This window comes from Myotis davidii, unplaced genomic scaffold (assembly GCF_000327345.1).
Source record: "Myotis davidii unplaced genomic scaffold, ASM32734v1 scaffold803, whole genome shotgun sequence".
NCBI classification, from domain to species: domain Eukaryota; kingdom Metazoa; phylum Chordata; class Mammalia; order Chiroptera; family Vespertilionidae; genus Myotis; species Myotis davidii.
The window spans coordinates 2,213,239-2,227,614 of record NW_006295567.1 but is presented as its reverse complement, the minus strand read 5'-3'; the positions used below and the strand labels follow the sequence as shown (position 1 = coordinate 2,227,614).

The 14,376-nt window shown below is 36.9% G+C and overlaps 1 protein-coding gene across 1 annotated transcript; it reads left to right on the top strand.

Annotated features, from left to right (window-relative positions):
* The first annotated feature begins 724 nt into the window (after window positions 1-724).
* Window positions 725-12,585, top strand: OGFRL1 (opioid growth factor receptor-like 1). Its single transcript, XM_006770356.2, has 7 exons — window positions 725-769; window positions 2,592-2,678; window positions 2,839-2,917; window positions 6,368-6,446; window positions 6,544-6,610; window positions 6,716-6,861; window positions 11,177-12,585. The coding sequence occupies exons 1-7, from the start codon at window positions 725-727 to the stop codon at window positions 11,832-11,834; spliced, it is 1,161 nt and encodes a 386-aa protein (XP_006770419.1). The 3' UTR covers window positions 11,835-12,585.
* The last annotated feature ends 1,791 nt before the right edge of the window (window positions 12,586-14,376 follow it).

The following is a 14,376-nucleotide window of genomic DNA, read 5'->3' as shown; positions in this document are numbered from 1 at the left end:
AACCCCAGCCCTGGAGTCCTCAGCATATAAGACTGGTGGTATTTAAAGTCATGGGAAGATAGTGGTCCTCGAGGAGTGATGCAGACTGAGGACCAAGCCTTGGACACTCCTCAGTTTAGAGCGTGTAAAGACGGAGGAGCCAAAGAGGGAAACTATGAGGTCCCACGAAAACCTCCGGAGGTGGGGTACCTGAGTGTTTCAGGAAGGAGGGAGGCATTCCCGGGCTGCTGCTGCTGGGAGGTTCCTGAATTGAGCACTGAGAAATCACTTGGTAAGATGGGAATTTGTTAGTGACATTCACAGGCGCCGTTTTGATGGAATGCTGAGGATGAAAGCCTGGTTGGGGTAGGTCACGGGAGAAGAGAAGGAAGCAGGGAGTAAGAGCAGCTCCGTGATGTTTTACTATCAAAGGGAGCAGAGCTATGGATCTCTTGTAATCAAAAGGGATTTGGGGCAAGGAGCGTTGTGTATATTTAAGATTAGAGATGCTACAGCATGTTTGATGAGGGGAATGAGCCAGAAAAGAGGGACATTTTGATGATACAGGAACTAGGAACAATATGTTAAGGAACAAAATCCTTGCCAGAGCAGGTGAAAAGGGATGGGATAGAGAGTGCAAAAGGAGCAGGAGTTGGAGGAGCAGGGATGGATGCTGGCCGGTTGGTACATTTAGAAGTTGGAGGCGGCAGTGGTGCTCATGATAAGGCTGGGCATTAGGTAGGGCATGAGTCATTACCTTCATTTCACAGATAATAAAACCAAGACGCAGGTAAGTGATTTGCTTAAGGCCTAACAAGAGGCAGGGTTGAGACTCAGCCCAAGTCTCCCGCTTCCAAGTCGTGGGCTGTCGACATTATACCAGAGTTTCTGTAATGACCCTTGACTTTCAGTGGAGCTGAAATTGATTTGTACCTAACTAGTTGGACTGGGAGCCCAGAGCATGGGAGCTAGTTCCTTTGCTGTCATTGGACTCTGGGTCTGGTTCACCTTCTCTAAGTCTGGGTTACCTTGTTTCTAAGGTGGAAACACTAATAACTGCCAGCCAGGTGCATTAGAAGAATCAGATGAAATAAAATACATGTAAGCACTTTGTAAATGGAAAAGTGCTTTCTATACAAATGTAGGCTGATGATTCATATGGTTGTAGCTGAGGCTAAATAGATTCAGAAACTTGCTAGGCAGAGCTCTTTTGGAACTCTGCCTAGCAGTTCCAAAGGCCTCGTGTGGCAAGGCCCAGAGTTTAAGCTTTTCCTTGCTTATGTAACTGGCAGAGTAGCTAATGTTAAACATCAGAGAATGTGGTGGTAAAGTGTCTCTGTACTTGTAGTAATAGTGAGAATCACACCACTTCAAAAACATGCAAAAATTGCTTATACCAGTGGTTCTCAACCTTGGCTGCACATTAGAATCACCTGGGAATCTTTTTAAAATCCTGATTTCTGGGCCTCATCCTGTGGAAATTCTGTTTCTTTGTTATGGGGTGGGGCCACAACATTAGTAACAAAGAAACAGAATTTCCAGAGGATGAGGCCCAGAAATCAGGATTTTAAAAAGTTTCCCAGGTGATTCTAATGTGCAGCCAAGGTTGAGAACCACTGGCTTAGACGAAGCCAATCTATCAACACAGGTGGGGGTAGGAGATGATGAGAAAAGGATTGGGGGAAAAGCTCTTAATGAATGGTGAGATTTAATCTTTGTCTTCTATTTCATCATGGTCATCAGTCTCACTGTTCTTCTGAGGGATACTGGATATGAAGCACTTTCTTACATATTATAGTGCTACGTTTAGTTTACACATGGGTTGTAAATAAATTACATTGACCTACATCTTATATTTTAAAACTTATTTAATGGTGGTGAAAATTTTCCTTAAAGTATAAATAGTATGGGTTAACTACTACATATAAGTCATTATAGTCTGAAGTTCATTGAGAGCTTTTCATTTCTTTGTGTGTATATATTTTAAATTTGTTAATTTATATTGCATTGTATTATCACTGAATTAACACATTATTCTTGACTTTGTGTATTTATGATGGTGCTATGAAGGATGGAATTTAGAAAGCTATTTAGTTTGTTTTAAAAGCTTCTTTTTCTTACAAAAATATTACTTGATTTCCAAAAGCAGCTAAATATTGCAAAACTAATGACAGTTTTCTATGTAGAATTGATTTATTATCTTAACATTTTTTTTCAGTATTATGTAAAGTATTCTAAAATAAGTTTTGTCATAGAATCAGTTGTATAACCTATGGCAATGTACTGGTATATGTCTTAAATTCATTTTGAATTCTATTTTGATGGATATTTATCCATAACATTTAGCCTCTGTATACTTTTAGTGAATAATAAAGTTTTTAATTTAGTAAAACTTCTTAGGATAAATATTACGTTTAAATCAGGAAGACAGAATGCCAGCAAATGTTGTAAGTATTATTAAAAGGACTTTTATAATGTTTTCAGTAATCTAGACAGCTTGATACTTTTTAGGCTTTCTTTATGGATGGTCATTGTTTTAAGTTTGTTCTTGAAATTTCTCAATGAAATTATCTTGTTTCAACATGTGAATGGAATTTCACTTTTTATTTTAGGGTGCTGATTCCACTGAAGCAACTGCCAAACCAAAGAGAAGTTTTTACGCTGCGAGGGATTTGTACAAATACAGACACCAGTACCCAGTAAGATACAGAAGTTTTTTTTTTCTACAATGAATGTAAAATATTCCCCTTCTGTTTTTCTTATTTTGTGGTGCCAGTGAACAAACATTCAAGAAGGGTCATTGTGCTTTTTTTAAATATGTGCATATGCTGGAGATTGATTTATTTTTTTCTTTAGCAGAACTTCAAAGATATCCGGTATCAAAATGACTTGAGCAATCTTCGCTTTTATAAGAATAAAATTCCATTTAAGCCAGATGGTGAGTAATCTGTTACTTTGGTAAGAAGCAAAGTCTAAATAATAAGTGTACCTAGTTATTCTTTGTTTATTCCATGGTCAGTATTTTCTCAATGCATGTGTTCATTGACTGGGTTCACTTCACTGGACAGTCTAATCAGTCCTAGACCCTCAAGTTGTGAGCATCCACTTAGCAAATTCTAGAGGAATAACTGTGGATTAGCAATACCTTCCCACTACCTGTTGATAGTGGCTATTATCTGACAAGTAGTGAAAGCCATTATTGTGAGTGGGAAGGAGAGGACATTTTAAAACGATAGAAAATTAGGTGATTAAGGAACCTTAGAGCTCAAATTCAGCTTCCTCATTTTAAATGTAAGGTCACTAGGTCTTAATTCTTGAATGACTGACTTGTTGAGTTACTCAGTTGTAAGAATTGGGTTTGGGTTCCAGGGTTCAGTATTCTTTTCACTGTGCCATACATGAAAATTATTTAGAATATAATTGAAAAGCGATGTTTATATTAGAATTTCCTGTAGACTTCCAGATTCAGGAGTCAGGGAGCTATAGCAGTCCTAGTTCAGTGTTCCAATATCCTGCCAGGGAAGAGAACTGCACATACAGTATGTCTCCACTCTGCTCTGCAAATAAACTTGCCTCCTTCTTCACAACTCCATAGGTGCCCTCATAGGGTCTTTTCTAAACTGATCGTTATAAGAGGATGCAGCCACTATGGTAATATGCATATTTCACTGAGGCACCATGCTATGATTCATGGTGGGACTCCTAATTTTATTCAGCTCAAATCAGCAAAGCTGGCTTCTCTCCTTAGAGCCCTTATCTCTGTGAGGAGACCAAATGGCCCTGGCCCTTGCCCTTTGCTCTCAGTGAAAACTGAGCCAAAACCACAGCAATGCGAGTCAGGAATAAAGGTCATGGACTGTAAAACTTCCCAGTGGTAGGGCCTTGTCTTTTTGGATGAGCTAACTGGAGGAAGGATATCTTAAGCCTGGGTGGAATGTTTGGAGGAGGAATTCCCTGTACTGTGCACTAAGAAACACACCATTTGGGTGTTAGGACTAAGAATTGCTGAAAGGCTAGAACCACTTTAATTTTCTGGTGTCTCAAAAGTCTGCTCTGATTTGGAAGAAAACATCTGGATAAAAATGCTCTGTTGTATTTACTAATTATAAAAACACACTGCTTTATTTACTAATTGAAATAATATTAATTCAGCTATTAGTATTTTTAAAAAATATATTTTTTATTGATTTCAGAGAGGAAGGGAGAGGGAGAGAGAAAGGTAGAAACATCAATGATGAGAGAGAATCACTGATTGGCTGCCTCCTGCATGCCTCCCTGCAACCCGGGTATGTGCCCTGACCAGAATGGAACTGTGACCTCCTGGTTCATAGGTGACACTGGCTGGGGAAACTATTAGTATTTTTTTTTAGGACTTGGGGTAAGACAATTTTTTGAAGAAATGGAATGACAAATTATTGACTCTGATTTGAATTTAATAAAATTTACCTACAGGAATACCTTTAAATATTAAAAACATTGAACACAGGCCTGGCTGGTGTGGCTTAGTTGGTTGAGCATCGGCTTATGCACTGAAAGGTTGCCGGTTCCATTTCCCGTCAGGACACATACCTGGGTTGCAGGTTTGTTCCCATCAGGGCACATGCAACTGATAGATGTTTCTCTCACATCGATGTTTCTGCCTCTCACACTCTCTCTTTCTCTCCCTTCCTCTCTCTAAGCATGTCCTGGAGTGAGGATTAAACAAAACAAAACAAAAAATTTTGAATATAGGGATATGATAGTATTTAACTGAATTATTTTGATATTTCTAATAGATTTATTTTGGAGATAGTATTTTAAAACAATAAGTAATGCACTCATTTTTTGTAATCTTTACCAAAAAATTTATTTTGAAATCTTATAAGATAGGTGGGGGTCAGAAATTTTAGCTAAGGTCACATTAAATGTTATTCTATTTTATTATATAAATTATCTCAACTCACACACTTTCCTCTCTAGTATGTGTACGCACATACACACATAATTAAAAAGTGATTACATACACTCTTGACAGTAAGCATAAGCCTGCAAGAATGTATTTTACTATTAAAAAGGAGAAGGGGCAGTTGGAAGGGAAAACAAATGGGAGCTATGGAGGTAGTTGGTTTCAACACACTGATAAAGCCAACAGAATGATTCAAAGGCAACTTTTTACCAAACCTTTTGAGAGTGGCCCTCTACTAAAAACTGATGATTTCTGGAGGAAACAAAAATGAGATATGTTTAGAGAAATATTACGTTGTTCATTTTTCTATAAAATTGACTAAATGGCCCATTCGTCTACTGAAAGGAACTTGACATGGATTGGTTGGCTCCAGCAAAGTGCCTCCACCAGGGCTAGGGATTGAACCTGCAACCCAGAGGGCAGACCAATATACTCTAACTAGGGGTGGGCAAACTTTTTGACTCGAGGGCCACAATGGGTTCTTAAACTGGACCGGAGGGCCGTAACAAAAGCATGGATGGAGTGTTTGTGTGAACTAATATAAATTCAAAGTAAACATCATTACATAAAAGGGTACAGTCTTTTTTTTCAATAGTTTTATTCATTTCAAATGGGCCGGATCCGACCCGCGGGCCGTAGTTTGCCCACGGCTGCGTCTAACCACTTAGACATATACTGGCCATGGCTCAACACCTTTTTCTTTCAATATGTTTTTATTAATTTTAGAGAGAGAAGAAGGGAGAGGGAGAGAGAAACATCGATGTGAGAAAGATTGATCAGTTGCACCCCATAAACCTGGCTATCTGCCGTGACCCAAAATCGAACCTGTGGCCTTTCAGCGTAGGGGGAAAGGCTCCAACCAACTCAGCCACACCAGCCAGGGCTTTCTTTCATTTTTTATTCCTCCTTTTCCTTGCTTCTCTCCATCTCTTTCTCTTCCTCCTTTTTTTTCTTTCATTTTCCCTGGGATTCATCTCAATTTGACCCTATCTAGTATTTGAAGAACTATAAGACCCTTTAGGGCAGGGATTGGTAAATATTTTCTGTGCAGGGCCAGATAGTAAATATTTTCAGCTTTTTGGGCCATATGGTCTCTGTTGCAACTATTAAACTCTATTGTTCTGGTGTAAAATACATAAATGAATGTTATTCATTTGTGCATGGCTGTGTTCCAATAAAACTGTTTACAAAACAGATGGATGCCAACTCTACTGTAGAAAGTTCAATAGAACTTTCTGCAATTTGAGGTACCACTTTTTAAAAAATTAGGCCTGTTATGTAACTCAGTGTATGGCATAGGGAATTCATTTTTTAAAAGCTATATCCTTGTGGGCTGTTATTAATATTTAAAAACATCTAATATAACCTTAAGTGGTTAAATTTTAAAATGCCTTCAACAATGTTTTCAGTGTCTGGTTCACTTCCTGAGTATTTCCTGTTCAGGTGTTTACATTGAAGAGGTTCTCAATAAGTGGAAAGGAGATTATGAGAAGCTGGAGCACAACCACACTTACATCCAATGGTCAGTTTCCTCTCCTCTGTCATGAACCGAGCCCTATTTAATCATGTATGTTTTCCGGACAACGTTAATATACAAATATTATTTTTCTGAAAAACAGGCTTTTCCCCTTGAGAGAACAAGGCTTGAACTTTTATGCTAAAGAACTAACTACGTATGAAATTGAGGTAATGTAAGCTCATTTTATTTTATATGAGATGGCCAAGTCATATTGCTACTTTATTGACCTGGTAACTACTGAATCATTTCAGCTGACTTTTTCTTTTCATTAGGAATTCAAAAAAACAAAAGAGGCCATTAGAAGATTTATCCTGGCTTATAGAATGATGTTAGAATTTTTTGGAATAAAGCTGATTGATAAAACCGGAAATGTTGTTCGGGCTTTGAACTGGCAGGAAAGGTTCCAGCACCTGAATGAGTAAGTGAAGCCCCTGCCGTACATCAGGGCCAGCATATTGCTTTCCTTCCCTTGGTTGGAATTCTCCGTGGAACCCGGGAATTCCCAGAGGAACAACGAGCAGATGGACCCAGGAATTTGAATTCAAAAGCTGGTCTGAAATGCATTTTATCCCCTGTTCTATATTCTAAAACAAAACAAAACAACAAAATTCCAAGTACAAATATGGCTGTTCTGCTTCAGAGCTGTTTATTCCTGAAATGGCTCCACTGCCCACAGCTAGTGGCCTCCTTCCCTTTTTATGACTTGTTTCTTGTCATTTATGGCTACTGTTTGTATACAGTTTTCCGAATCCCCTCTACGAGGTTGTGAGCTTCGTGGGGCATAGTCTGTTCCTCAAGCTTAGCGCCTTCTTGGATTAAATCCATGAACGAGGCCTATAACACAAAAATCATTTTATAAGACTGAGATAGTCTCATATACAAAAAAAAAAAAAATTCAAAGAGGGAAATTAGAATCTTTTCTGTTTAGGTAAAAAACAAAAGGCCACTTTTGGTTCATGAATCTCAAACCCTTTGAAGAACATTTTAACAGTTTATTTGGAATTGATTTGCTATATTCTTTTGCTTAGATATTTGTAACTTTCATTAATACTTTTACCCAAAGTTTATTTTTCTTAATATTTTCGTTACATGCAAACTGCCTTATTTTTCCTTTTTAATTATAGAGTGGCTTATGAGTGCTGGACTATAAAACCAACAGCTTAAAAGCACTTGTTTAGCATGTTATAATTAACTGATCCTGGCAGGTACTAAGAGGAAAAATAATTAAAACTACCTAATAAATTTTTCTTTGTCCAAAACAAATAAGAATTTTGTGCATCAGTTAACTAAAATTGTTGTATATTTCTAGAATGTTCATCTCACTTTAGTAAAATAAGTATTAATGTTTAAGCCTTTCTTTTGCTTTATTTATTTCTATTTATTTATTTTAGAGAGGAAGAGAGGGAGGGAGGGAGGGAGAGACAGACATCGACTTATTGTTCCACTTATTTATACATTCATTAGTTGATTCCTGTATGTGCCCTGACTGGGAATTGAACCCACAACCTTGGAGTATTGGGACAACAGTGTAACCAACTGAACTACCCGACCAGGGCTCTTTTACTTTTTTTTTTAGTTATAATCAACACTATTAAAATGGTGACTTGTACTAAAATATTGAAGAAAAGGGCATAAAACTTTATGATCCTGATTAGAAGACCCATTCACTCATAACTAAAGTTAAATTTGATTTAGGCACTTAAAGCTAAGTATGTAAGTCTCTGCCTAAGCAATGCTGGTAGCTATCTCAAGACAGAGTTTCTAAGCTCTTATGTCATATTATCAAAGAAAGCTGTATGCAACTAGCCTATTGACAGGAAGGATTGTGGAAGTAAATCTTTGGAGAGGACGGGTCGTATCTCATCTTTTATGTACTCATGTTTATCATTTTAGAGACTCTCTGCCTCCAATTTGTTTTTGGTTGGAATAGCAATCTTGTTTAGCAAATGTTTGTTGAATGAATAAATGATGAACAGCATATGTTTGTCAGCTTAAATCCTCCTGGGTTATATTGTCAGACCTCAAATTGATAGCTGGAAACAGAGCCCTTCTGAAGGTTTTAGTTAAATTTCCTGGGGTGAATTAGGGGAGGGGAGCCTGACCTGGCTGCCATGTGCTCCCTCTCTGCCCCCCCCCCGCTCCCCAATGCAGCTTCGTTACTTTCCACCACCCATTGTCTTTTTCCTTCCCCTGGCGATTGTATAGAGTTTTTCCAGCTGTGAGTGAATTGCCTTAAAATCTTCCAGAAAACAACTTTCCTTTGAGGTTTAGTTGCTAAAAGTTTATATTGACTAGATTTGAACAAATTACAGGGGACCCTAGGAAGACTTCTATTTCATTTGTTTTTCTTCAGTTGATTTCTTTTCTGATTTATTCTTAAATGTCATAACTTATTTTCGTTTTAATCTATATGACATCTTGAGTTTTTTAGAGTAGACAAGGAATTCAATATTTATTTATAGGAGCCCAGCTGACAAAAATATTGAATAAAAGTGAAATGAAATAATGTTCCGTGAACAAGTGGCCATGGCTAGAAGAGGTGAAATATTTTCAAACATGACAGTACAGATATGTAAACCAATCACTAAGATGTATTTCCAATTTTATTTGTAATCACCTTAGATGACTGAGTCATATTTTAAACTCTGGAATCTCCTCTAACTTCTATTTTCTGTTTCCTCGTCCTTGCCTTTTGTGTATTCTCTCTTCACTTGCTTGGTCTTCTTGAAGAAATCCTTACCTCTGTGTAGAAGCCCAGCCTCTCTTGTTTATCAGCTGTATTACCCCAAAGACTACACACAGGATTAGGAGGATTTTAGCTACTTTTCTTTCTTCCATTTTGTGTTTATCTGTGATATTTATTTCAAATCATATTGAAACACCTAATTTCTTTCTTGTATAATTTTGTTCCGTCATCCTGATCTTTATTCTCTTCAACCTAAGTTTTTGTCCTTTTCTACTGTTACATAAATATTCTTAATTGGAGAGTGTGTAGATATAAATGTATACATAAAATTTATTTTGGCCATTCATCTTGGACCAGATATATGAAATTGAGCTGTTGGCAAATATAGTAAATTTTGTTGTGTCATATAATTCATTAGGGTTTAAAAAAATATTCTTTCACTTTCCCATACTTCTCTTTATTGTAGACATGAGGCAGATGTTGCTCAAGAGTTTTGTCACTAAGTTTTTAGATTATACAGAATCTATATTAACCTAACAACTCAGTTGTGGCACTAATGGCAAATTGGCCTAACTTCACCCAAATTTATATTGCTCCCAAATTCCCTTACATCCTATTAAAAAGTACAGATTCATAAGGCTGAAACGTGCTTTACCTTTTGCCTTCGAAGAGTTGGATGTTAAGATAATACTTTTTTGGTAAACAACTGGAAGGATGGTGACCATAAAAACTGCTGGACTTATCTTTTCCAGTGTTTCGTTAGCTCAAATCCTTAAGACTTTTGTTTTGTCCAAACAAACTCTTATTAAACTATGAGACCATGGAACCACTCCCTTGCTTCCCTCAAATAAATCATTCTCATTCTTCCCAAATAGTTTGCTAGTTGTGAAATCCTCCAAGCATGTTCGGAAGCCAGGACAGGTATATGCAATGCTTGTAACAAGTAGTTTCTGAGGTATAAAGTAGGTTTTAGGAAGTTAGAAGTGATGGGATGGTTGTGTTGCAATATTGTGTAAACAAATATCTGGGCTGTTGATGACAGTACATGATTAATATATGTAGCTAAAGATTCCTTTTGGATGCAGCCAGGCATGTGTAATAAGGCAACTATTGGGCTGAGTGAAGTGGGGGAGGTAGATTATGAATTGTGACAAAATAGAATTGGGAAGCTTTCATCTGATAATGGCCTTAGTAGGGGGACAGGAGAAAGATGATAGTGCAATCTGGGAGAAGGGGCATTTTTGAAGTCAATGTCATTGGAAGTGGGAAAGAGGAGGAGAGAGAGGCCAAGCATGGAAGAGAATTGAGTTACTAAGTTGGGGTAGGTACAAATATGGTAGTCCTTAATACCAGATATTTAAATAATAACAATAATAATATTAAATAGTACCTATTATTTAGTGAGTTCTACATGGCTTACATATTTATCAACTGATTAAATTGTTGCAAGTGAAGTCCAGCAAATGAGGATACGAGCCTTAGGGAGCCATCGTCATTTCTTGTAGCTGTAAGTGTTCTGCTAAATTAGTCAGTGTTGCATCTTTTGTTAGAAGTATTCTAGCAGGATAGAGTGCTTTTTGCATCTTTCCTTATGAGTTGGCTGATATGGTAGATTTTGCTGAACAGTTGATAATGCAACTCATACTGCTCAGTTAATAGCTAATATTGTGTTTAGGTTCAGCACTGGTTACCTGTGACAGGTACAGTACATTGCTGTTGCAAATAAATACTCTTGTAGATCACTTATCCTCAGTGTATTTAAGAAACAACAACATCAGTGGAAATAAATTTTAATCTAAATTTTTCAAATTTGAAGAACTTAAGAAATAAGAATATATATTATATGTTTGAGTTTCACATGATTGACATTGCATTGAGGTATAAGGATTTCATACCTTCTAATTTGTTTTTCTTAATCTTGTCTCTACAAGTCATTACAAGGCTTATTTCCATAAAAAAAAAAAACATTTTCCCAGTAGTTTTTATTTCCCTGCTTTCCTCCACCTGATTTCCTCACCCCCTCATTTTATTCAATCCTCTCTTTTAGGTCCCAGCATAACTATTTAAGAATCACCCGTATTCTTAAAAGCCTTGGTGAGCTTGGATATGAAAGTTTTAAATCTCCCCTTGTAAAATTTATTCTTCACGAAGCTCTTGTGGAAAATACTATTCCCAATATTAAACAGAGCGCGCTGGAGTATTTTGTGTATACCATTAGAGACAGAAGAGAAAGGAGGAAGCTCCTGCGGTTTGCCCAGAAACATTACACGCCTTCAGAGAATTTTATCTGGGGACCGCCTCGGAAAGAAGACGCAGAAGGAAACAAAGCCCAGAAAATGCCTGCCCCTGCTGTCCCCAGCCCTAACAGTCAAACTTCTATGCACAAAAAATCTAAGGACTCCAAAACTTCCTCCTCAGCTGCCCCTGTAAGTAGCAAAACAGCTGAAGACAAAAAAGCGGCGCCTGAAGAGCCTGGGGCAGTGACAGACAGGCCCTGCACAGAGCCCAGCAGCGTGGCCGCCAGGGAGGACGCAGAGGATGGGAATGCTGGAAATTCAAATTCTCAACCAGAAGAAACAACCAGTGACCCCACAGAGAAAACGGAGAGTGCATCTCCTCCCGAAAAAGATGAGGAAGGTGAAAATCATAACAAAGACCGTGGAAGTTCTGGAAATACAGGTTCCCAGGATGAGGTACTGTTTTAGTGAATTATCAGAAACCCACAAACCGGTTTAGGGAGAGGAGGCAGAAACCGCTGTACAGTTTATCCGAAAGAACAGAGGTCACAGTTCAAATTTTGGCCACCTGTTTGTGATTTATGTTGTAAGCATTTTGTTGTTTTTTTATTCTGGATGATATTAAGTTTAATCAGATGTTTAAGACAAGACCCAGTAAATGAATGTATTCAGTAACACTTTTAGGATGTGAGTTTACAAATTCTGTGTACAATAATTATTTTATAATTATTTTCATGTATCTGGAAACACTGGTGCAGTACTTGGGATATCAAATAAATTATTTTGAGAGGTTACAGTCTACTTGAAGAAAACCAAGAGGATAATTTCCTTATGTTGCCACACCTTTGCCTGTTTTATGGATTCCTTTGTTGTTGTTTTTTTTAGCTGGAAGAATCTAGGAGTAATTTGGATTTTTAATCAGAAAGTAATTTGGATTGTTTTCATTACAATACCTCAGCATATTTATTTTAGATGAAATGGATGCTCTTGGGGAGCTGTAACCCCCCCACACCCCCCCACTCATTTGTCAGTCTTGCTGTCTTTTCCTCTCCCCTCTCTGCACTCACCCGCACCCACTATCTTGTCAGCCAGCAGCTGCGTTTCTGGTGTACATTCCGATGAACTCCTGTATTGAAACTTAAATGGAACAGAGCAGGACTTTCAACTGTATGATTTCAAGAATTTGCTTTGCTTGAAATAATAAAAATGTTTTTCTGTATTAAGTGCTTAAACATTTTTTTGATGCAACAGTCCAAGAAAAGAATTTTGCCTTCTGTGGCTGTTCCCTACAAATTTGGTTCTGAATGTAAATGAGTAAGGAATTTTTCTGAATGTAAATGAGTAAGGAATTTAAAACTAAGAAATTATTTTTAAAAGGCATGGCAACAAGGCAGTGGCCCCTAAAACCATGAATATCGCAGTGTTATGAGGATTACAAAATTAACAATGTTGCTTATAGTGTATTTTTTAATTAATTAACTATTTATTTATTTAAATCCTCATGGGGGGAGGGTGAGGGGGGAGAGGGAGCACCATCGATGTGAGAGAAAAATATCTGGAGATCGAACTCACAACCCTAGGTATGTGCCCTGACAGAGAATTGAACTGACAACCTTTAGGTGCACGGGAGATGCTCAACCAACTGAGCCACTCCGGCCGGGCGTGCATCTTTTTAAAAAGAATTACAACTTGATGCATCTTTAAGTTGTCAAACCTTGAAATTGAGAACCGATTTGAAATTCCATATACTCAGTTTTAGTAAACACTTAATGTGTTAATATTGGTTAAGAGCAAATGCTGTTTCTTGTAATATTTTAACATTATTATTACACATCAGGAAAAATCATAAACACTGTGGTGAGAACGTCAAATATGCATACATATATAGTGAAAGCAATGAACAGAAAAAACTTTTCATTTTATTTAGAAAGGAACTGGCTTTTGTGTGTCTCTTCAGCTTTTAAGAAAAGTTCTATTCACTTTAACCCCCAGAGAATGTTTACTCTGTCACATTTTTAATCACATCATATATCATCTGTTCCATTTATTGATCAGAGGATTTTAAATGGAGCATTTCTGGAAAATAAACACACCAGCAGTATGCCTTTACAAATATGATTTTATTGCTTTGAAGTTTACATGAAACATCACATTGCTCAATCTTGACTTTGTTTATATGAATGTTAGTAACTCGTTTTGTATATCATATTCTAATAAATATAGAACATTTATGATTTTTGGTTTCCAAAATTCTGCCAATTTTTGCTTCCTTGTGATTTTGAGAAGTGATTTTTAGGATTTGGGGAAACAATTCTGCGTTTACATTTCAATTTCTTTTTTACATGAACCCTTGAAGGTGGTGCTTGTTGAAGCAATGTCTCCATAGAGTTCAGTAATCAATTTTGTAGGGTTAGCAGGTGAGAATAGCTTGTCATGTTGGGCTGAATTATAGGAATACAATTAATTGAATTCAAAATATCTTATCAATTTGACATACATAATAAAGTCTTCAGACTGTTTTCTAGGTGCATAATGTTAAGAACTTGTGACCAGATATTAAGGTAGTAAAAAGTGGACAGATACTAAAATAAATGGGTATCATCTAAATTACTTAGAAACTGTATGTAGTATGTCAGAACCCTTAGATGTAAAAACATTTTATTCAATAATTTAACTTTCAGAATATTATTCCTAATTAGGGGTTTATTTAGAATGTGCCATTTAATTTGAGAACATCTTGTCTCAAAGGAAAAACTGCCTAGCTTCCATTGAAAACTGGCCCTTTCCCACCATGTTGTATTTTAAATGCATATTCACATGTAACAGTATGATTCCTACATTTAATCTGTGAGTAACTTATGAAAGAGTTATTTGGTGGAGAATAATGGAGAGGATATTATTTACTTTGCAGATAAAAATTATGAGTGTCTAGACTTTTTCCTATTAAGAATAATACTTTTACATTTGATAATTTTTTAAAAAAGATCTATAGATATGTATTTATGTGTAT

Coding starts and splice junctions, on each gene's coding strand:
- OGFRL1 (XM_006770356.2), top strand. CDS start 725: ATGAGTCATTACCTTCATTTCACAGATAATAAAACCAAGACGCAG. Junction 6,611..6,715: donor TAACTACGTATGAAATTGAG/GTAATGTAAGCT, acceptor TCTTTTCATTAG/GAATTCAAAAAAACAAAAGA. Junction 6,862..11,176: donor AGGTTCCAGCACCTGAATGA/GTAAGTGAAGCC, acceptor CCTCTCTTTTAG/GTCCCAGCATAACTATTTAA.